The 25243-nt window shown below is 38.6% G+C and overlaps 1 protein-coding gene across 4 annotated transcripts; it reads left to right on the top strand.

Annotated features, from left to right (window-relative positions):
• Positions 1 to 6443: 6443 nt before the first annotated feature.
• Gnpda2 (glucosamine-6-phosphate deaminase 2) lies at positions 6444 to 24950 on the top strand. 4 transcript variants are annotated; one of them, XM_021162376.2, is made up of 7 exons: positions 6444 to 6534; positions 8934 to 9096; positions 12216 to 12317; positions 13634 to 13816; positions 19169 to 19347; positions 21833 to 22007; positions 24000 to 24950. In XM_021162376.2, exons 2-7 carry the CDS (start codon positions 8973 to 8975, stop codon positions 24059 to 24061), a joined length of 825 nt encoding a protein of 274 aa, XP_021018035.1. In that variant the 5' UTR covers positions 6444 to 6534; positions 8934 to 8972; the 3' UTR covers positions 24062 to 24950. The 4 variants fall into 4 exon arrangements, with proteins under 4 accessions (XP_021018035.1, XP_021018033.1, XP_021018036.1 ...); XM_021162374.2 differs by having other exon boundaries at positions 19163 to 19347; XM_021162377.2 differs by lacking the exon at positions 24000 to 24950 and adding an exon at positions 22539 to 23210 and having other exon boundaries at positions 19163 to 19347.
• Positions 24951 to 25243: the final 293 nt, after the last annotated feature.

Raw genomic sequence — 25243 nt, 5'->3', positions numbered from 1 at the left:
TTCCACTGGATGTAATAAACGCCTCTGAGAACCTTATCCTTGTGGTCGAATTGTTAAGAGTTTGCAAAGCCATACATGATTATATTCTTCTTCAGTGCATTACAGAAGATGTGTACTTGTCATGGAAGTGTTATAAAATCATTCACCCCAAATCTCAGTTGCATTAGAAAGAGAGTGAATGTCAGGAGGGAAAGAATTAAAGCTACTTTTTAATCTGTAAACCACAAGATACCTAGTTATGATGGGTATAACTTTATTTGCAGACAACATTTCTTCTTCCATTGTCCTAATATTGGCTTCCAGGAGAAGGTGTGGCCCAGATTAAATGTATGTCTTTGCACCTCAAGATCTGGATCAAAGTTTTGTTGTCTTCCCTCCTCCAGATCCTGACCACAGGATCACCCTCTTTTCTGGATTGTAGTTCATTCAGATATAGTCAATATGACAACCAAGAATTGCCATAACAAAACTCACCAAGACCTTGGAAATTTGCATGTTGTAAAACCTAAGTAACATAAAGTAATACAGAGATTTAGCTAGTCATCCAAAAGTTACAAAAAATGAGTATATTTTACAAAGAATCAAGTACAGTCCCTTTCAAATTCTTTTTCAAAAGTAATATTGAAGAGGAGAATATTCTTATTAACTAATTCTATAAAACCAATACCACTAAGATGTACAGCAAGCCAAATACAGCACAATTAGAATATGTTAATAATCATAAGCATAATTACAAAATATTCTTCATAAATAATAAATTCACTTCATATTTAAAAAGCTCTTAATTGCCAAACAGGATTTACCCCAAGTATACAATTAATCTAAACTACATTTTATAAAACAGAACTAAAGATCATATAGTTGATTAAATAGACCTAGGAAATGCACCAAGCAAATGCCAGAACTCCTTCAGGAGAGGAGCATGTGAAAAACTAAGACTTGAGTGTTAGCTTCTCAAGTGGATATAGTCATGGGTGGTTCACAAATAACATCATACTAATCTGCGAAAGGCTGAGCGTTTTTTTTTTTTTTGGGGGGGAGGAGGGTTGAGACAGGGTTTCTCTGTATAGCCCTGGCTGTCCTGGAACTCACTTTGTAGACCAGACTGGCCTCGAAACTCAGAAATCTGCCTGCCTCTGCCTCCCAAGTGCTGGGATTAAAGGCATGGGCCACCAACACCCAGCTGAGAGCTTACTTTCAAGTCGAGGAACCAAATAACGTCTGTTCCTCTCATTATTATCTAACATGATCATGAATGCCTTGGAACAATAAGTAAGGGAGGAAAAAATAAATATTATTCAGTTGAGAAGAAAATTTACACACAGAGACATTCTCTCTTTCTCTCTCTCTCTCTCTCTCTCACACACACACAGAGAGAGAGAGAGAGAGAGAACAGATAGATGATAGATAAGACAGAAATTTGAAGATGTCATCCTCTACATATGAAAATTTCTAAAAGGAATCTATATCCACATATACATATACACACTCATACACAAAACACTAGGTCTTGTGTTCATGGTTTAGGATGTGTTAGCTATTTTTTTTCAATTGCCAGGACCAAGATATCTGAGAGGATAAACAAAGCAACAAATGGTTGTTTTTGGTTCATGATTGCTGATATCACGATGTCCAGGAAGGTGTAGCAAGGCTGCTCATGTCATTACGGACAAGAAGAGGGACAGAAATGAGAAAGAGACAAAAATACACCTAAGGAACTGCCCCGGAGACATACTTCACCTAGTGAAATCCAACCTCCTAAGCTTCCAGAACCTCACCAGACAGTTCCACCAGCTAGAGAGAGACTGCATATGTAAGCCATAAAGACGGGCAGCACACTGGGATGGCACTGCTTTCTATATTGATCTGCACGTTCAAAGCAATTGCTGTAAAATCCCTATGACATTTTTTTTTTTTACAGAAAAGCTCACAGCTGCTCCTGAAATACATATGGAAATACAAGTCCTCCCAAATAGTCTAGTCAAAACAATCTTCAGAAAGAACAAACATGGAAGACTCACATTTCCATATTTTAATCTTTACTAGGAAACTATCATAAACAACATATTGTCATTCTAACATAAAGACAGACACACACAGCTCAATAAAACAGCATTGTGAGTCCCTGCATCTATGACAAAGAGATTTTTTCAAGCAGCATATCAAGACCATTTAATGGAGAAAGAATTGGCTTCTCAATGTATGTGTGCAACTAAGCATAAAACAGCGAAGAACATAAAAGGATGAAGGGAGTTGTACCCTTGTCACATAATATATTTAGCAATTAGCTCAAAGATCTGAACATAAATAGCTCAAACTATCACCTTTAGAATGAAAGACAAACGTAAATCTCCATACACATGCATTAGTTAATCTTCTTAGGCAGCATACCGAGATCACCAGACAATGAAAAAAGAAAGATAAATTTTATTCCATCTAATTTAACCTGCTTTCTGCTGCATATTGCAATACCCGGAAGGTGAAAAGGCATTGTGGAGTGAGAAACAATATTCACATATATTCAGTATCTGATAAGGATCTAGCAATGGTGGTGTATTTTTAAAACAAACAAACAAACAAAAACAAAAACCCACTGGTGTGGTGCAGTGTGGTGGCATGAACTTACAATCTCAGCACTTGGAAGGGAGAAGTACATCTGTGAGTTTGAAGCCAGCCTGTTCTATAAAGTGGATTCAAACCATCCAGGAATACATAGTAAGACCCTGTCTTAAAAACCAAAACACTCTAACAATCACCAAAATAAAGAAAATGCTGTAATTTTTAAAGTCATGTGAGATTTGAGCAGATAGTTCTTCAAAGTAGATGTAGGAAAAGCCAATGATGACAGAAAAATGATGCTCAGACCTCAAGAGTCTTTAGGAAAACTTGGATCAAAACAACCACATATCATGATCAATGACTGAAGTTTTATTCCTATATGCTGAGTGACAAGAATTCTCCTAGGAAGACTCAAAACAATCTATTCATGGGAGATAGAAAGCCCATGGAACTAAAGTACAAGTCCATCAATGTACAACTTGGGAAACTAATGAGTTATATTGGTGTTAGTTACAGGAATATGGGGGAGGGGTAATTTACAGGAGCAGAAATGACTCAAAGGCAACCACACCCTGGAGGACAGATCAAAACTGCTGGGAAGCTGGAGAAGTTTACACAGACTGCAGGCTGCTCAACAGACTGAAGAGTGGCCTTTCCAAGTGACTCTGTTGTTCTAAATATATTCAAGGCAGCTTGACTGGTTCCTGCCTCTTTCAGGCTTCTGGTCTTTTCTCAGAGTCTATTCTGCTCTGCTCCTCTGAAAGTCTTCTTTGCATTGGGTTTGTCTGAGAGAGACTCTCAGTGGTCTTTAACATTTATTCTTGAGAGGGAGGGGCTTGGTGAATTTGGTCAGTTTCAGGAACTTCCTGGTGCTGTTTTAAGCTGTTAAATTTCTTAAGGAGCTGCCTGAAGAATGTTTCAATCTTAGAACACTGCCACATAATTCTATAAAAGCATGGCACTTAAATAAATTACCTTCTGATTAATTAAATTGTTTTGGTGATCTACTAGACTACACATTTCTACACTGTAAATTCTGTGAACTCCAAATACCTTCTACTAAGATTGTGTTGAATATGTCAATGCATCTGCTCTGGGTTCATTCTCTTTCCTCTGATATCAGCTATAATGGAATAGAATCTTGTTCTGTGTTATTTTCCTTGTCAGTATGTATTCCTATTGGTATCTGAGGAGACAGCTTCTTCTGTCATGATGAATATTGACTGAAACATACTTTTGGCTCTGCCACAGGCTTCTGAACCAGATAACTTCTGGAAATCTAACATCTTCTGAGGAAGATAGGGTCTGACCTCATTTTTTTTCTGCCACATCCATAGACACCTACACTAGACTATCCCTGTGCTGCTGGAATGTTGTCACTCTCTATGAACATAACCTGTTAAAACTACTCAACCAAACTCTTATACCTAAAACTCAATCCTTAGAACACTTTTACTTTTTTGTCATGTTCTCAAGACTTTATTTGGAGGAGACACATCTTTTTTATGTAAAGTTTCTCTCCAACCACAAAGAGGTGAAAAATGAAGTGTCTTGACCAGGATTACTTTGAGTGTCATGATGTCCTAGTTAATGAGGTGCTGGTGGTGACTTATGCCTGTATTTCTGTAAGTCTTTGCCTTCACTGATGACAGGGCTTTCATATGCTCTACTCTTGTTGGGGCTCAATCAGTATTTATCAGCATCCAACTGCTCTCCTGCAATATCAAATGAATAGATCATGACTCAACTTTCCATGCCCTTGCCCTTGTCCAAAACTCATTTCTCTGTCTAGTATGAAAATTTTTGCTTTGAACAGCAAAGAAGATTGTGGTTGGGTTGCAAATTTGAGAAAGCAGAAGCTAGGGCATATCATTTTACAATCAAGACAGAGACATCTGATCTATCCATCATCAGTATTTACAGCATGGATGAAACTAGCTTTATGTTAGAATGTTCAAAACACTCAGGTAAAAACAGTGAAGAAAAAATATGATTTTAAAGTGTTATTCATGTACCAAGTGGCACATGCCTTTAATCCCAGCACTGGGAGGCAGAGGCAGGCAGATTTCTGAGTTCGAGGCCAGCCTGGTCTGCAAAGTGAGTTCCAGGACAGCCAGGGCTATACAGAGAAACCCTGTCTCCAAAAACCAAAAAGAAAAAAAAATTGCAATAATGCACAATAAAAACTCTTTTGATTGAAGCTGATAGTACTAAGAAAAGGTAACAACTGATTTTTAAAATTAGCTTAAATCGATGATCTTAAGAAACATTCTTCCCTTTCAAAGTATTAGCTGTTCTATGAGACTTCATAACTAATATCAGAACCTTTTGATTTGCCTGAAGGATTTACCAAGTCTGCTATTTGACCCAGTCTAGATTTACAATGAGGGTACCCCAGTTTAGAAGTCTGAGTAAATAGCACACTATATTTATCTTAATTTTGTTGTGTCTAGGGAAACAGGATTCTGAATCAGCTTCTCACTGGGTACAACAGTTTTGTTGTTGTTTTGTTTTTTATTAATTATTTTATTTATTCACATTCCAAGTGTTGACCCCCCCCTTCCAGTCCCCCCTCCACAAGACCCCCAATGCTATCACTCCTCTCCTTTGTCTCTAAGAGGATAGTATCCCACCCACACACCCACTCCCACCACACCTCTCTAGCATCCCCCTTCTCTGGGGCATCAATTCTCTACAGGACCAAGCCCATCCCCTTCCACGGAGGCCAGACAAGGCAGTCCTCTGCTACATATGTAGCTGGGGCCACAGACCAGCCCATGCATGCTCTTTGGTTGGTGGCTTAGTCTCCGGGAGCTCTGTTGTTCTTCTTATGGGGTTGCAATCCCCTTCAGCTCCTTCAGTCCTTCCCCTAACTCTTCCATAGTGGTCCCCAACCTCAGTCTAGAGATTGGCTATTAGTGACTGCTGCTTACTTAGTTTTTTTGACCTTTACAAAAACTGTGACACACGTTCAGAGTTTATGTCACCTTCCTCTACCCCCTTAGAATTATTCAGTACAAACTACACAATGCTATAATCTATGTTCCACTTTCTGAGACCGTCCTGGGTTTCACGTTTTCCTCTCTGCAAACTTGATTTTGATAGTGTTCTTAGGATTTCAATGAACAGTTACTGTGCTTGCAAAGTAACACTGCACCTATCTTAAACCATCAGAGGGGATTATAACATACTCTGTGTTTGAAATGCTGCAGGTCCAGAGACAAATTATCTTGGGGTGTTTCAATGCTTTATATGACCACTTATTACCTACTTTGTGTGTGTAACCTAGTAGGGACACGCTCTTGGAACAAATAGAAACTTAGACGTCAGAGACACCATCAGGCAACAACTGAGGTATATAACACGGATTTTTCCCTTTTGTTGGAGCTTTCTATCTGATGCTTCAGTGCCTTTGAAAAGCATGTTGAGTTATGATTTTGCCTTTGTTCTGTTACTAAAAATGCTCCGTGAAACGATTGCCGCTTTGGAAGAGAGTATTTGGGCTAACTGGAATCTAGTTCTCTAACCATAGGCATCCCTGCTTGGCTCCAGAATAAACTTTTCTTATTCCTTTTGAGAGCTAGTTTATGAAGTTGAGAAGTGTGACTAGTAAACATCTGGGGTGAAGTGATCGAATATGTCATATATCATTCATTACAATCCTACAAGGAGTCCACTACAATTCAGCTTCTGAAGGACTTAACGAAAGAGAGAGGTGACAGGTGAATGACCCAAGGACTGTAGACTGCCCAGCACATCCCTTAGGTGGAAAAGCCACAGGTGATAGAGCTCCACTCTCCCCTGCCCAACCTTTGGCAGTACGCATGCGCAGCGTCCTCCTGAGTCCCTTCCTGTGTTTGTGTTTGCATCCGGGTTCTCAGGCTTCCTCAGTCCCCACCGGCTGGAGTCGCTGGCGGGTTGCTGGGTGTGTTAGCTCCGGCTCTTCGGTCGTTGGATGAGGCTGTAGGTCCGCCGGTGAGTTTAGGGGGACACAGCTCCGATGCGGGGCTTGGACGCGGCTCGTTGTCGCAGATTCCCGGGCCCAGAGCGAAGTCTAGCAGGGCTTGGGCGCCCCTGCCTGACGCCCCTGAGCCCGGTGTGCAATCGGCCTCAGCCGGGCCACCGGAGGTTTCCAGCGCCGGTCCGCCCCCTTTCCTCACTCTGCCGCGGGCTGCTTAGGGTAGAGCAGTCCTGGCCCAGCGCAGGCAGCCTGGATGTTTGCAGCGCTGGGGCATCACACATCAGCTCTGGGGAGGGGGTTGCAGAAGCTCAACACTGCAGCTCAGCACACCCTGTGCGTGGATTGTTGGGCTGCCCAAAGCTGTGAAAGTTCCTCAGTGTAGAAGTTATCTCCCCATAGAGTTCAGGGACTTGGGTTCAGCCAGTTTCCCTGGGGTGCCCTGCCCAAATGAATCAGCACCTGCAGTAAGCACTTAAAGACAAATTAGCTTTTGTTTGTTTGTTTAAATGCTACCTGGCCACGATGCCGAATCAGAAAGCATCCACAGTTTAGGTTTCTGATGACTGTAAAACAAGGAAAAGGAGCGCATTCGACATCTGAATAAATATACTTTATACTAAGTGAGGGGGGTTCACTGAGAAATTTTGGAGGTGAACTCCCTTAAGAGTACTCCCTTAAGAGTAAAAACCAAACAACTTGCCTGAGCTTTGGTTGCTTCCTTGAGGCGTTTCTCATTTTAGCTCAAGTGCATGAATACACTGTGATACCTAACTGGTTCTCTGACTCCTTTTGAGATCTATTGGAGCCAAGGAGAGAGGGGCCCAGAGTCTTTTACAAGTTATTATTAATGATTCCATATGGATAAAACATTTGAAATGTGTTTTAAGTCCAGTTCCCTCCAAAACGTAATAGCTTTGTAACTTCTGCAGTATTTGGGTTGCAGTTTCTACCTGGAAAGTGGGGAATAACCAGAAATTCAGAAAGTATTAAGTTAATCGAATACTGTAAAGCAACAGGGTCAACTCATTAAATGTGTGCCTGTGGAGCCTCGTTTAGTGTTTAACACGGAGTGAGCCCTGGCACGTGTGAAAAACTGAGATATACCGGAGCGCTGGGAAGTTCTTTTTCTCGTCCTTACTGGTTTTTTTTTTCTTTTTCTTCTGGTTGTTTGTTGAATAATCATATTAGAAGTACATATCTGTGAGAGCCAGCCGTTGTTTAGGAGTTTTGGATATAACTCTGAAGTTATTTTTGATGTTAGATTATTGATAGAGACATAAATTATTGGTAGAGATTATTGATAGATATATTAATAGATTATTGATAGAGACAGAGTTCCTTTGTTAGGTTGAGTTTTAAAAACTCTGTGACTTTTCTATAAACGCTGCTCATCTCTTATTATTTTCCCAGAATTCTAGATTATAGTGATCATACTTTTTTGTTGTTTTAGAATTCTAAGTCCTGTTCTTAAGAATATCATTTAGTTTCCATGTAATGGTTATTAGACGTTCTGTTCCTGTTGGCTTAAACAATTTGATTTAGTATTCTGTGTAAAGTGCCTTGTTACTGAACAGGAATTCTGAAGCCACCATGTCATTGAAGGGTCAGTGTTGGTAAGTGACATATTTAAACGTGAAAAAAGAAATTTAAACCTGAGACTTGTGCTTATTGCACATAGAATATATGTTTCTTAGTAATATTTTTTTTTTTAAGTAAAAGAGCACTTCGGTCCTAAATTTGCATTTTTGTGAAGAATTTCTCTTCCAAGAGGCCAGCACTTTCAGTCAAGTATGATCTTATAAAATCCTTTCTCTGCATTGTGTTTGCTTGTGTGTGTTTGCGTGCGGTGCTTATGTGCGTGCACATTCACTATCTCAATGGTATATAAAGAATGATGCTGAAAATTATTTCTGGTGGGACTTAAACATGTTTCACAGAACAGAAATTTGATCATTATGGTATTTTTAGCAGCAATTCTGGATTTTGGTAAGTAATTTAAAGGCACTAAAGCCTTATAGTACTGAACTTGTAGTTAAGAAATGATGGGGTTTTTTTTTTGTTGTTGTTTTGGTTTTGTTCAGGGATGGCTGCTTTGATAAAAGAATATAATATACTTGTATATAGTGTAGTGTGATGGCTTCATTTGGATTTGAATCCTGTTGTGTCATTTGTCATGTGAGTCCATGTTCTCTTCACAAGATTGTTGTAGATTAATATATGCATCTAAATGACCTAACTCAATGCCAAAAGCTCAGTGCCTATTTGACAAAACAGAGCGCTATTCCTTACTGTTTCAGGTATGCATTGTATTTTATGTGTGTATGCCCTCCTTAAGTATTGCTCTTTTTTAAAATCAACATATCATACACTGTGTGTCTGAACAATGTCTAAAGTACTCTATGAATTTCCACAGGTTTCAACCTCTTGGACCGAGAGCTGTGCATCACCCATAATGAGGCTTGTAATTCTTGATAACTATGACTTGGCTAGCGAATGGGCAGCCAAGTACATCTGCAATCGTATCATAAAATTCAAACCCGGACAGGACAGGTACTTTTCCCTGGGCTTACCAACAGGTATAAACCATACTTTTTATTTTTATATACTCACATTATGTACAATTGTGGAAGAAATAGGGTTTTTCTTCGTAAACTGCTTTTAATTTCTATAGCTCTGAACATATTAGTATATAAAGCCAGAAGTATATGCAGTCTGCTGCACTATCTACATATGGATTCTATTTGTTAAAATTCTATTTTACCTTCTACTCCAAAAATTGCAGTCTCAAGAAGGATCCTGCCTTAAATGATGATGGTGATATTTCTGCACCCTTTTCTAGTACTCTTGAGTTTCTAGAACACCGCCTTCATCAGTCCTGATTTCTTACAGCTTTGCTCGTTTATGACTAACAGGTGATGACTCAGTTTCGCATTGCTATTTTTTTGACTCCACGTTACCTTTATTACGAGCTCTTCTCAGGCTTTTAATTTTTATCCTTCTGTGATAGAAGTATTTCAAGTGAAAACTGTAAAAGCCCTTGTTGCTTTATCACAGAAATAAACTCCCATGCCAATTACATGTGTCGGCTTTACTTCTCAGCATTGCCTTTTTAACACAATCACTTGACCACGGGGTACTTTTATATGGATAGGTTTGGAGAGACTGAGACTCAGAACTGAGTGTTAATGGCTGCAGTGTATTCATCCTACGTACCTTGAGCTTTGGATTCCTTCCATGCACAGAAGATAACATAGTCATAATGATAATAGCTTAAATACTGTTTTGAAGCTCAGCTAAAACAGTGTGTTTGCAGTGTGTGTGTGTGTGTGTGTGTGTGTGTATATCTTTTGAATGCAGTGAATGCTATGTAACTTCAAGCTCCCATGAGTGTTTTATTTAAATAGACAATTTTCTCCTGATCCTCCCCGTGGACATTCTAAATATATAAGACCTGTCGCCATGATTCATTTTACTTAGGTGATTTTTTTTAGGAATTACGTTTATCTGGAACAGAATTTGGTTGTCTGTTTTGTTCTCTCACTTTTTTGCCTAGGACAGAAGGTCCTGGGGAGAAGACAAAGGGATATCGCTGTTACCTAGGCGTACTGACAGAGCAGTTCGCATCAGCACCCTCATGTAGGCCTTGATGGCTCAGCAAGCCTCTGCCTCTGTTTGCACACGATGGCTTATTCTCAGGCTGCCTATGTGAATCATGATGTCTCAGTTTTGACACAGAAATAATAGTGTAGGTGAGGGGAGAGAGACTTCAAAGTACTGCCTGTTAGCAGTGAGTGCTAGATGCGTACCTTATGTATTTACATTTACAAGTGTTGACCTGCCAAGGACTTGAGAAACCCTTGCTGGCATTTTATTCCATGCTCTTTGTTGATTGTTTCTTCTGCTTTCGAAACTGGAACATGCAGTTTGAGGTTAAAAACAATGTTCTGTACGTAACTTAGTCATTCTCCCGCCAAGCGTGATTTCTGGGTCATGTGTGTAATTTTAAGTGATTTTTTTTTTTAAACCTGCATATTGTGACCTGCCTGGGAACCTTACTCTCAACACTCCCTTGCCCTGATTTGGGCTGCTTGTGGTTCAGAGGTTATGCCTGAACCTCCGGCTTACTTTCGTTTTACCATGTTACTGCCCTGTTATATCTGTGTATGCTTTTTCTTAACTAACACACCTGATTTTGCATCCCTGGCTTCATTGCCATTTGGCATTTAGTAAATTCATTCATCTTTTCAACCTGGTTCTTATATTTCCAATAAGAAATAAACCTGCCAGTTTTGCAGGATTTGAGATTTATGTAAGGGGATGTGTGGAAACACCTTCATAGCATATAGCTACGTGCTGGGCACATAGATGTTATCTGTGAGCCTTTTTTCTCCATCTTTTGCCTGCCTTACAAATCACTTTATGGTCGTCAGGGTTTCAGCCCTTCATGACTTCAATGAAATGATGTCTTAAATCATTCTTTTGGCAATAAAATTGTAGTCTTTTTGCTTCATTGCCATACCCTAGAATTCTCTAAGGTTTTCTACCGTTGTGGCCACTTTACAGTGGAAGAAACTGCAGATGGCCTTGAGTGCCTCCTGGCTTTCTAACAGAGGAAGAGTCCTGTGCTTCTAGACATAGAAAGAGAGAAGCATTTTACCCACCTGTTTATCCATAACTTATAAGTAACTTGTAAGCTAACATATGCTTTGCTTTGAAACTCACAAATCATCTCTTTTCTGCACCTATGAGGTGTTTATTATTCTTAGCCACTTGTTATTCTGTGTACTTAACTGAGGGGAGACAGTCTACCACTTCTGAAACCCTCCTCTCCCTGTGTTGTTTCGGCCAGAGACTGTTTTTTTAATCTAGCAGACGGCTAAATACTGCCTCACTCTAACTACTACTCCAGAAAAATATTTCTGTGCTGTTTTTGTTTCGTGATAATGAGTTGATCAGAAGTCCATTCCATCCAGGTTGAAAAGGTCAGGTCACATGCTACTAAAGGTACCGTTTTTTCTTGTGGTTATAATGAAAACTACAAAACAAATTTAATAAACAAAAGGGGGAGGGGACCCATAAGCTGATAAACTTATCTCTATTGTGTCATATCATGAAGAAATAAAAACAAAACCCTGTTTGCTAAATTGATCAAATAATGTTATAAAACATATAAAATATAATAATGACTGCATAAAGCGGGGCATGTTTCCTCTGAGGATCTCCTAGCAGTCCTTTTGGTTTTAAAGGTGTAACACTTTTCTTTCTCACCTAAGCCTTTTAAGGGAAACATGTCGTCGAAGATAAGTGAGAAACAAAAACCAGAAGCCTGAGCCACAGAGACCCCCTCCTGTTTTAGCTTGTATCATTCGCGATACAACTCGACTGCTTTCATCAAGTGTTTAAAGATTTTAGTTTTATAGTTTGCAAAAGCAATTGAAAATACTGAGAACAGTGCAGAATACCTTTACAACTTGCATTTATGTTGATCGGCTTCCAGCTTTACTAACAAATTGTGGCTTAATGAAATCTCTAGGCATCATGGAAAGAAGCTGCCTCAATCTCTCATGAACATTGTCTGCATTTAAGTTGCTTGCCTATTTTGTAATGTAGACCGTTACACATAAAAATTTAATTATAACTATATTTAAGTAGATTTTCAAGTAATTTTAAAAATTGGTGACTTTGTCTTTTTTAGGGAGTACACCTTTAGGATGTTATAAAAAGCTAATAGAATACCACAAGAGTGGAAACCTTTCATTTAAATATGTGAAGACTTTTAACATGGATGAATATGTCGGTAAGATATATTCTAATATATATATATATTACATGTTGAATATCATGTATGGCTAGAATTTTGAGACCCTTTGTGTACTGGTCTGTGGTGAAATTGATTACAGCACTGTGTAGCGGGATATACAACTTGGAGCTAGGCATTCATTCTGCCTCTTACCTACGATGTGGCTTTGCACATCCCTCCGTCACAAGTCCCCACAATAGCCATTCTCTCTCCCCCTCCTTTTTCCTCTTTTCTTTTTCCCTGTCCTCCCCTATTGCTGGTTTGCCCTTTCCATGGGGGATAATTAAAATTATAAAGAACTAAGTGATAACATATGTACAGGTAGTTCATATAGCCTCTTTTTTTTTCCGTCAAATTAAGTGTTATTTGTGTTACCACCCACAAAACTTGTGAATTCTGTTAAACTTGCTTAACTGAAAGGATCTATGATTTTTAGAAATTCTTTACTAAAGCGTAAATAGCAGAATAATTTTTCAGTGTCTATATAAGTTACAGCCAAATAACTAGGTGCATACAAGAGTAATGTGTCCAGCAGTTAATTCTTTAAAAATATATACATTATGGGTGTGGCTTCCACCCATGAAGTTTCACCTCCGCCTGCCTAAACATGGCTTTAACAAAGTTGTCATGGATATACATGCTAATGTGGGAAGTGAAATCTCAAGGGCCTCAATGCGGCACACAGAACCACATGAACTAAGGAATGCTACACCAGTTGGTTATGCAGTACCAGATGGCCAGCCCTCACAAGCCAGATACATACAAGTAACATTATATACGGACAAAATATGCTGTGGTTGGTTGTATATTTAGGAATATGTAAATGTACACACACACACACACACACACACACATATGTAACAACAATTAAAAAATACGAGGCCAAGAATTTAAAAGAGTGGGGCAGCAAGCAAGGTACACGGAAGGTCCTGGAGGGAGGAAAGGGAAATGATGTAATTGTATTGTAATGTCAAAAAAAAAAAAATTAAAAGCTATTCAAAGGGTGACAGTTTTTTTTTTGCTCGTGTTTTAGAAGGATGTAATAACTAAGAGAGTGATCTAGACTTCCAGTATTTGCACTGCAAACCTGCATCAGCTGTATGATTTGGGGGAAGTTCTGGCTTCATGTCCTCATCTATAAAATGAGAATGATAATAGCATTTTCATCTGCATTTACAAATTCATTGTTGGTGTAGAAATTTAAGGTGGCACATGTATATATGAAGCATGTATTAAGCCAAACATTTTTAAATTTAATGTACTATAAAGCTTTTTTGGAAAAGTTGCATTTTTATTATTAATTTCCTATTTAGGACTTCCAAGAAACCACCCTGAAAGTTACCATTCTTATATGTGGAATAACTTCTTTAAGCATATCGATATAGATCCGAACAATGCTCACATCCTCGATGGGAACGCTGCAGATCTGCAGGCAGAGTGTGATGCATTTGAGGAGAAAATCAAAGAAGCTGGAGGAATAGATCTTTTTGTTGGAGGTATGTAAGAAGACATTGGCATCAATCATTTGTCTGCTAATATTTGAAGAGTGTTTTAAACAAACAAACAAACAAACAAACAAAAGTGTCATAATGCAAAGGAACACCTGTTAATGACTGCTAATATCTAACTACAGAAATAGAAGGATTCCAATTTTATTTTATTTTCATTTAAAAAAAGTACAGATAAGGTAGAACTGAAGTTAAGATTGTCACAGTTAACACATTGCTTACATTAGGCCTTGAGAAGTAGGTCCCCATCCCTGTTAAACTATTCTGATTACCTCTTAAGGTTGGCGGTTTACCACATCCTGCCAATCCTCTTTCAGGTCATTGTCCTGGGTTTTTGGTTATTTTGCTGTAGCACAGGCTCCTTAACAGAGCTGAATATGTATGAGAAATGGGTGGATTTTTATCAGATTACTCCAGTTATGCTAAGATCATTCAAATCAGTTATGAGTGACATAAGACTTTTTTTGTGTGTGTGTATGTCACCAGATTTTAGACCAGTTCATTTCTGTGAGTGCCTTAATAAATTCCAAAGAGAATGAATGTTTGGTTAACCAAATTTCACTTATAAATTAAAATGATGTATTTATGTCTATGTATGTGTGTTTATAAATGTACCAGTATGAAACATCACGAGAAGGTTGTTGCCATCAGAAAAGTATAAATCAATTACATTAAAGCCATTTTATCTGTCTTTAGTATTTAAGGAATATACTTGTGGTCTAAACTACCTGTGTAGACTTTGTATCTAATTCATGAGACAGTTTCCCAGAACTGTATGCTCTAGGGTTATACTGAGGTGGATTCATGGTTGAAGTGGCTGAGTACGATTGAGGTGGTTGGATGCTAATGGGTTTTACAATAAGACTTATGTTTGCATCTTCTGTCTCTGTGGATGCCTGTTCAGTTTATTGAAGTTTCCCGTGTAACTAAATCATGTGTAAGCCAGGATTCACAGTGAAAATGCAGTGTTTTATAACATGTTTAAAATGCCTTAGAATGTTGCCTAGCATACAGCTGACTCATGGTCACTTGGTGTTGTCGCCCATGAGCCATAGAGACTAATGTCATTGTCTGTGAATTTCCTGTGGTTCTTACCTAATTATTTTTATTTTATTTTTATAAATGACCAAGTGTGACTGTACTCTTCTCTGAAGAAAGTTTTATTTATGCGTAGAGAGCCAGCACTGCTCATTTTCTTGCACAGATGGAATTGTTATTTGTCTGAGCAAAAATTTTTGTTTACTATTTCTATTTTAAATAGAATGTCATGCATTTTAAATAAATCTCGCTAATCTCACTTTAGTAATCCTGTAGAGCACTTTCATAACCAAGCTTTGTAGATAGGGTTCCATGGTGAAACAACTACCTTTTTACCTGCCAGTATTAAGGCTCAAACAGCAGATGCTTGGAAATACCTATAGACAGACTTTTGTAATTTCCATATCAAAATAAAATTAATGAACTATACTGTTCGTAAACAGTTTATCTTAGTTTTATTTTTCCAAGAAATGATTTCAACAATTTACTGTTATAGTGAAAACACACACTGTATGTTAGAGATTAATGATTAAAATGGTTGTTTGAAAAATGTTTTTGTTTGTAGACATTTATGTTTCCTGTTAATCTTCTGACTTTACAGAAGGGTCCATGCAACAAATCCCTCATAGATTCAGTGCACGCAAAATTAACTTAGTGGGCAAGAGAATGGCTAAGACTCTCATGTTCTTGTCTAGAAAGCATTCAGACTCTAGTAGGTTTTCTGAGACTGCAACTCTCGGTCTTTCTGTAGAAACTCATCATTTTCGATTGCTTTAAGTCATGTCTCTCTTTTTTTCCACTTATGCTTTTGGTCTGAGTCCTCAGACAGCATGTCTCCCAAGTAACTGGAGCTCAAGTTATACATCTGCTTCTCATTGACTATTACTGACGCTTTGTTTTTTAACCTCCTTTATCTTAAGCTTCCTATAGTTAATTTCTTTACTACCCCCCAAACAGAAAACATTCTTAAGAAAATTCTTATATATTAGATACTTTATTTACATTTCAGATGTTATCCTCTTTCCTAGTTTCCCCTCTGAAATTCCCTATCCCCTCCCTCAGCTCACCACCCCACCTACTCCCATTCCTGGCCCTGGCATTCCACTGCACTGGGGCATAGAACCTTCATAGGACCAAGGGCCTCTTCTCCCATTGATGACAAACTAGGCCATCCTCTGCTACATAAACAGCTGGAGCCACAAATTTCACCATGTGTTTTCTTTGATTGGTGGTTCCAAGGAGCTCTGGGGGTACTGCTTAGTTCATATTGATGTTCCTCCTGTGGGGCTTCCGACCCCTTCAGCTCCTTCTGTACTTTCTCTAGCTCCTTCATTGGGGACCTTGTGCTCCCTCTTTCATTAGCATTTTTGTTGGAGGCTGATGATCTAGGGCCTGACATTTTATTTGTCCCATCTAGAAAATGTGATTTCTGTGCATGGAGAGAGGAGTTAGCTTATGCTCTGCCTTCCTCTCTGGGTAATGGTTGTTGGACAAGTACTTGTTTATGAAAGAATCTCGCTTGACTCTGCATTGCGTGATGTAGGTTATTGTCTTTGGAATTTTTAAGATGAGGCTTGGTATCTGGATCTTACCACTTACCCTTCTTTTGTTCCAGGGTTTGGTTAATAAAAACACTAAGAACTGTGCCAAATGGGATCAAAATATCAGCTTTATTAAAGGTAAAGTTGGGATAGAGACTGTAGGTTGGGCTTGAAGCCAGTATTGGTTTTCTCTCCACTGTGAATTGGCCTAGGACTAGAAGAGTCTAAGAATGTAAATTCACTGCTGTTCACCCAGGGAATTAGAGTGTGGGTTCCTTTCCCTCGGTAGAAAAGAGAAAAGGGGAAACAAATACTCAGCGAGCTTTCATTCTTCCTCTGATGGCAGAAATGTTAAGAAAGGTAAGGTCCATCTTAGGTATCTAAGGAGGACCCAGCGGTCAGGTATAGATAAAGAAACTTAAGTGTAATAACTTAAATTTTGATATCTTATATAAAATTTAAAGAATGCTGGGGGAAACTTTCATACATTTTTAATTGTTGAAGAAGCCTTTGGCAAGAGCTGGATAACTAGAAGGGGACTCGTGGTGTGTTCATTAAAATGATTCTGGTATAGTTCACCAAATCTAGAGAAGGGATCAAGCACTGATTGTTTGGAAAGAACCAGAGAGCCTCAGCTCTCAGAAGCAACGGCCCTTTAGCCAGCAGCTGTCATGTAGTTCCATGTTTGTGTTTCCTTTGTTTCTGTGCATCAGGTAAAGATCAGCTCTAGAGAGATTTCCCTTGCTCCAGCTTGGAGTCCTTTTCTCTTGCCACTCCCACCCAGTATGATAGGGACATAAGGAATTACCTTTGAGATCCTCACTCCCTGACCCCCGCAACCTATAGTGAGGAGTGGAGCAGAAGAGGTGTAGCAGGGAGAAACTGTAGAGCCAACCAAAGAGAAGTATCATGCATTAATTCATTCAGCTCTGCCTTATTGAGTGTCTCTTGGGTGTAATGTTTTCTACTGAGTAGTAATTAGACACACAAAGCCTTACTCAAAGGAAGTTTACAAACTACCCGCAGAACTCTAGGAACAAAGGGAAGATGTGTAACATAATCCCACCAGTGAGTTCCTGAGATGATGCTGAGACCGTAATGTAAATGTGAAGGACACAGAGCTAGTGGAACATAAAGCATGATCGATCAGGAGTCACAGTCTCTGTCAGTTGTGGCAGAAAGCAGATGTAGTGGTGCTCTTCTAATAGTACCCTTGACCGAATCTCAGATCATCCATATGCTCTCTGTGGCCTAGGTCACCACTAAAAACATCAATAAGGTTGTTAGGGGACCTCTGATTAGTTTTCTGAAGTTTTTATGTTTCTAGCTCTAACCCTTCTTCTGTGTGCATATAAAGACAGTATACAAACACTGCATTTGTATACCCAAGAGTAAAACAGTATATTGAAAAATGCATTCAAGTGTAATCAAAACATATTAGAAACTAAGTCTGTACTCAGGAATGGAAATAACACTTGAATATTAACCATATGTAAGTCCTTATTAAAAATGTACATCCCCACATTAATCACTGATAGGTTATGTTTTAGAACAGTTGCTTCATACTGTGTTTTTCTTAATCCTTCAAAACTAGATTATAGCTTGCTATATTTTATTATGGCTTGAGAAACTTACCTATACAGCAAGTATTAGTGAAATATACCTGTTGTCTCCTTAATGTAAACATGTGGAGTATACATGTAAGAGATTTTAATTAGAGAATTGGTGGGTTTAGTTTTTAATGGAAGTTGCTCTAAGTCTGGTAACTAGGAGACATTTTAAAAGGTTCTTGATTTTATGAAGGGAATTACCTTTGTCTTCAAATAAGAAATACCATGTTCGTTTCTATATTTTAGAAGCCATCATAGAATATAGCTGGTGTGTATAGGTCACTGTAGTTGTTACCTGTGTGTCATGAAATCAATCCAGCCAGTAATAGCCAGCATTCCCTTCTTGCACGACGAAGGAAATGAAGTGTAACAGAAAAGACCTTGCATGAATTCCAGTAAAGCCAAGTGTAATTTTATGCATTTTGTTTGTTTGATTGTGTTTTCCAGTAAAGCCAAGTATAATTTTATGCATTTTGTTTGTTTGATTGTGTTTTACGTGTGTCTGTGTGTGTGTGTGTGTGTGTGTGTGTGTCTGTGTGTGTGTGTGTGTATTCGATTGTAGAGAAAAATCAGAAAGCTTGAAATGCACATATTGTCTTATGCAAATTCTATATCATGTCATGAGGAAACTAAACTAAAAGGGAACCGTAGTTAATTACCTGACTAAACGGAAGGGAGGCAAAGCACAGTGAGGATGCACAGACCGCGGTGGAGACAGTAGTCAGAAGGCTAAGATTTGAATGTATCTCCGTGTTTACTAAACGGCAGCCCTGAATATCAGCAACAGCTCAGGCTTTCACTTCCCTTCCTTTTTGTGTTCCCAAAAAGTAGCCACAAAATTACCAGATACTATCTGTTATGAAAATGCTTTCTAAGCCTGTAGTGCTATATAAATGTGATGCTTCCCTGCTATCACTAGGACTACATACATGTCATTCCATGCTGTGTATTCAGCACATATGAAAGTACTAAATGAAATACAGACACAAACATTGTAATCCAATAGTATGAATTCAGTTCTAAAATAAGGTAAGTATGTCTGTGGTTATTTCTTTGCCTATGGTGAAATTTGAGAAAATATGATATATGTTTGAAACCTTGTTTATTTCATGTTTATATGAGTGTGCATATCTGTTTTTTGAAAGGAATAGGTCCAGATGGTCATATTGCTTTCAATGAACCAGGATCCAGTTTAGTATCAAGAACGAGATTAAAGACGCTAGCAATGGACACCATTTTGGCAAATGCTAAATATTTTGATGGAGATTTATCAAAAGTGCCAACCATGGCTCTGACTGTTGGTGTGGGGACAGTGATGGATGCTAGGGAGGTAAGAAATGGTTTTTTTGATAATTTTTCTTTGAGGTTGAATAATTATGGTGCTTAATATTTTAGAGTCATCTTGTTTTCAATAAAAATGCTTAATTTTCAGTCACTAACTTTTGCCATCCTCATTGTTAAGAATCAAGTAAATGTAAGTGTTCAGTTATAGCCCAGGCCCCAGGAGCCTTCCATTCAGGGGCTCCTTCATCTGCCTATTCATGCTTTGCAGTTTGAGCTCCTACAGTCTTACAGTCTTAGATAAGATTTTACTGCTGTGAACAGACACCATGACCAAGTCAACTCTTAAAAAGAACAACATTTAATCAGGGCTGGCTTACTGGTTCTGAGGTTCAGTTCATTATCATCATGGCAGGAAGCATGGCAGCATCCAGGCGGTCATGGTGCTGGAGGAACTGAGAGTTCTATATCTTGTTTAGAAGGCAAACAGAAGACTGGCTCTCACATGGCTAGGAGGAGGGTCTCAAAGCCCATCAACACAGTGACACATTAACTCCAACAAGGCCACAGCTCCTGATAATGCCATTCCCAGGGCCAAGCATATACAAACCACCACAGTAACCTTGTGGTTCTGTTGTCATTTGAATAGTCTTAGGAAAGGGCAGGTGGCAAAGGGGTATAGAGATAATGCCCTACCTACATAGTTTTGGAGCTCATGGGATGGATTAACCTAAAGTGCTTTTGACTGCAATTAGGAGGACTGGCTATCTTGGTTTCCCACAGTTTAATCCCTGAGGCCCACATGTTAGAATGAGAATGCGAATGGCTACACACACACACACAAATAAATAAAAGGCCATTTAATACTTTTTAAAAGAAGCATTTGATTCAGCTGCCTTCTAAGGAGTTCCTATGAGATTTTGGCCTACTAACGACCTAAGGGACTTCCACTCCTGCAGCAGAGCTCCAAGTAAAATGAACCACTAGAGAAGACCGGAGTCGGCCAGGAGTGTGCATCTTTGTGCATGTGGTACACACCTACACATTTCATTTTGGTTATTTCTGTAACAGATATTTCATTCTTATGTAACACTGTGGGTAATAATGTTCAACGAGGAGAATTAATGTAGAAATCAATTTTTTGCTTGCCTTATATCAAATAAATTAATTTTTGCTTTCAGAGGGCAAATGGCTTTAAGGCGATTCATTGACTATTAGTTAAGGCTCAGTTTCCCAATGAAAATTAATTTGAAATATTTTTATAAAGATACTTTGATTCATTCATTTTCATTTCCTACACTAGGGAATGCCAAATCATAACATACATACATGAATATAAATTTTTATTTGAAATATTTTAGAGCCATAACCATTTCAGTTTTTTAATAATTGTAGTGAGAAAAAATAAGTAAACTTAATAATAACTCAGAAAGATAAGCAGTTCACATTCTCATATGATCAGGCTTTAAGGAGGAGGGAGGGGATCAGTTGGGGAAGAATGGGTAAGGACGGGGCTGCCTTGTCTGGCTTCAGTGGGAGAGGAAGCGCCTAGCCATGCAGAGACTTAAAATTGCAAGGGTGGAGATTCCCAGAGGGGTGCCCTCACTAGCTCAGAAGAGAAGGGGACAACAGGGTTGGGGGAAGAATTGTGGGTGGGATGAACCAGAGGTAGGGGCCAGTGAGAGGGATGTAAAGTGAATAATTAAAAAAAAAAAAAGAGTGGAAATGATGCAGGTGGCTGTGGTGCATGTCTTCATCTCAATACTTGGGAGCAGAGGCAGACTCATCTCTGCGAATTCAAGGCCAGCCATATCTATTGAAGCTAGTTCTAGGACAGCCAAGGCTACACAAAGAAACCTTATCTCAGAAAGAAGACAAAAAAGGAAATTATTTAAGTATGTGTATTTATGAAAATGTCATGATAAAAACCCATTATGTTTTATGCTTACTGCTGATTAAAAAGAATATATATTTAAAAAACTACAACACTATGTAAGTATAGGTTTTTTCAGTTGTTGAAGGAATTGATAGCTGAAAAATTGTAAGGTCCCTTCTGATACACACTCGGATGCTCCTTGAATTATTTTTCTGATGCTTAGGAATTTAAAATCATGAACTTGCAGTTTCTGTCATTTCCAAGAGTATCTCACTCCTGTGCTTCAGAGGCAGCCTTGTGTTTCAGGAGATCTGGAATTCTTAAATGCAGCCTGTGTTCATAACAACATTAAAGATAATCATACCATTGGGTGAAACGAAGTTCAGGTTCCTCTAGCTATTGTTCAAGTCTCTGTTTGTCTATTGTGTTAGGACACTTGCTTGTCTAACGGAGGACACATTGTCTAGCTGCACTAGGCAGATTTGGGGTGTTAGCCCATATTATATATTATTCATTGAAGACACATAAGCTCTTTTTTTTTTTCCAATCAGGAAGGTCTTTCCCAGGCATGCGTTTTATACATTAATAATACCTCTGGTCCTCACTTACATGCTATAGAGCTTCCTACTGTTAACAAGTGGTGCTCACGATTCTGCAGGTGATGATCCTCATAACAGGTGCGCACAAGGCCTTCGCGCTGTACAAAGCCATGGAAGAAGGAGTCAATCACATGTGGACGGTTTCCGCTTTCCAGCAACATCCCCGCACTATTTTTGTATGCGATGAAGATGCCACTCTAGAATTAAGAGTTAAAACTGTGAAATACTTTAAAGGTGAGCAGTGAATTTTAATATTCATATGAGGCACTTCTAGTGGATGATAAACCTTTATAACTGTGGACTTTAATCTCTCAGTGGGGCCTGGTGAAAACTGGCATTATGCTAACAAAATAATTTTCAAGAACTACAGCGTCTCAGATAAAACCTTTCAGGGTTTTCATGACATTTTTCTTTGAAATCTCATGATGTATTTTAGTTTCATATCGAATATACAAGATCAAATAACTCAGTAGTGTCCTTTCTGGGTCTTTGGGTTGTTTTGTTTTGTTTTTCTTTTCTTTTGGTAACATTTGGGAGTTCTGCCTCATCCGTCCATCTCTTACCCACTATTCCATCTAAGCTCCCTGATGTCAGACACATCCATTTCAGTGTGCTAAAGTTAATGTTACAGTGGGCACACTTTAGCACAGTATAAAATAAGTAGCAAATCACTTGGGTCGCTTTAGATGTCTGTGTGTTGATTTTCTTTTTCCTTTTTCCTGTAGTATTTACGAAGTAGCAATGAAAATAATTTTATGTTTGAAGGTCACCACAGCATGAACTATATTAAAGAGTTGCAGCATTAGGAAGATTGAGAACCACTGGTCTAGATGATCCTCTACAAAAACTACATGGCAATCCCTGACTTGAGAGTACCTTTACCTTGGATGCCCAGTCTATTGGGCCTCGTGGTGGCTGATGTTCTGCTCAGCCTTCTCATTTTCAGTTGCTCCACACAATGGGATGCTTCTTCCTTCCCTGATTGGAAGATGCCCCAGGGTTTTTCTCTTACGGGAGCACTTCCTAGAGCTCTTTGCTAGTTCCCTAGATATGATCTTTTCTAGGTGGAAAATGCTTTCTGAGGCCTTCTTAACAGGGAATACGCATTTCTCACACCTTTCTCCCAAGTCCAATACCCAATTTTCTGAGGAAACTAAATCCCTTCCCTATAGCTTTTATGAGTTTTTAATGGCCTGGAAAATTTAACTGATTTCTTTGCTTTCCAAACTATAAAATTTTACTTAGCTCATTGATTCTGTCAAAGCCAATCTTGTAAGATCTTATTTTTTTTTCTTTTTAAAAGATACATACTACTTAAGATGTGTATCTGGAAAAGAGGCTTTAATATATGATTTACAAGCATACATACCCATTAGAAAATTTCCACTCTAAAGCATACATATTAATTATAAAATGGTTATTAAAGTCTACTTAAATTTAAAGTCTAAGTTTCCATACCAAATTATTTAAAACATATGTCTGTGTTGTTTTGGTAAACATTCTATGGGTAAGCTTGTAACCAACCAGGTTTGTAGCTACACATTCCAAAGTCAGTAGAGAGGCTGGGGACATGGCTCAGTTGAAAGTCTGCTTTAGAATCATGAGGAACCAAGTACAGATCACCCAGTCTCTACATTAACAGGCAGAGCATGGTGGTGCGTGCCATCTAACCTAGGGCTGGGAGTCAGACACAGCAATCTCCAGAACAAGCTGACCAGCCAGAGTTACTCCCAGTTACTCTCTGTAATCAGTGAGAAATCTCTAACAATGAGGTGCAGTGGTAAAGGGGGACCCTTGACATTGGGACTCATACACATGGATGCAACTATGTTACCACATGCATTCCACCCAAAAGATGGCATAGGGTAGTACTTTGGAAGGCATCTATCTTATCATGACAGTCTGAGTGCCTTATTGTCACCAACTAGAGCCACTGCCATAAAATCAAAACCTCCATTTCTAGACAAATGTATTGACCAGCCATATTCAACTTTGCCAGCCTGCCTCTCCAGTGCTCCGCAAGGCAAGCACTGAGGCTGCACTGGAACTCCCAGAGTATCTGCTCATTCCACGTCTACACTGATACTGTGTACATTGTAGTTCTTAGTTTCGGTAGACCTTATAATCATCTAAGAATGAAATATTCTGTCTTATAAATCTGTTCTTATGTAAACAGTCAAAATTAACAAAATTACAACTAGAATTATGCTTTTTTCTTCCTTTAAGGTTTAATGCATGTGCACAATAAACTTGTGGACCCACTCTACAGTATGAAAGAAGGGAACTGAAGGAGACCCAGTTGCGCTCAGAAGAACCTTTCTATACTGATAAAATTTCAGCTTATGCAATATGATAACAATGTGTCTCGAAAAACAAAAACAAAAAAATGACAACATGGAGAAATAGGAAGATTCATTTATAAAGAAAAAAGACCACGGTGTGTTAAACATTCCATATTTAGAATGTATCTGTTTTACACTAGGTTCTAGAAGTCATTGGATCCCAAAGTTCTTTGGCTGTTATAAAGTAGAGACACTATATAGCTACCTATCAACAGTATAGCAGTGAAATGTGTGCATTTTAAGAGATCTGCACTATCGGGTCCTGTCAGTGGCATAATCTCTGACTTGTTTGAAGACACTCCAAGCCTTTCCAGTGTCATCCTGCTCTCATTACAAACCTTCCCTTTTGGAATGGATACTTTTTGTGCATCATACACATGCTTTTTGCCTGTAGTTGCCTTAGTCATCTTTCTGCAGTAGCATCTGGACATCACAAGTCCTGCTATTCATTAATCAAGGAAATCTGAAGAGATGACAGTGCCCTAAAGTAGTTTACATCCTTTCAGAAAGTATGTGTAAGTGCATGCTTCTATGCACCTTCTTATGTAGTACTTTTTTACAGATATGCTTATTTTTATTTAATGACCGGGTTAATGCCCTTCATAAGTATATTGGCAATTATGAGCTTTATACCTAGCTACAAATTAAAGTCCTTTTGAAAAACATTTTCTGATTATTGTTAAATTTTGTAAATCATCCTTATATATGTCTAAAGAGATATTAAGTATGTACTAAATTACTGTAAACATTTAAATTGCAATAACTTGCATAATTAAGTTGCAAATAAAAATATTGTTTTCTATCTTTAACACAAATAAAGTTTACAATAAAATAATTATCTCATTTTCTTTCTAAAAGTGAAACCACACTCATGTGGGAGACTGTTAATGGTACCCATGACACTACATTTGCTTCTAATTTGTTGCCATCATGTAGCTAGGAAGACAATACGTAAGCAGGAAAAAGAATGGAGGCTGGAGAGACGGCTTGGCAATAGAGGGTACTTGCTACTCACACAGAGGACCTGAGTTCAGTCCCCAGGATGCGCAGGGTGGCATACAAGCCCACTGTAGTTCAAGTTTCAAGGGGTCCTCCAATGCCCTCTTGGGGTCCCTGAGGGCACCAGGC

This window comes from Mus caroli, chromosome 5, assembly GCF_900094665.2.
Source record: "Mus caroli chromosome 5, CAROLI_EIJ_v1.1, whole genome shotgun sequence".
NCBI classification, from domain to species: domain Eukaryota; kingdom Metazoa; phylum Chordata; class Mammalia; order Rodentia; family Muridae; genus Mus; species Mus caroli.
The sequence above is the reverse complement of the archived record's forward strand: the minus strand, read 5'-3'. Positions and strand labels throughout refer to the sequence as shown.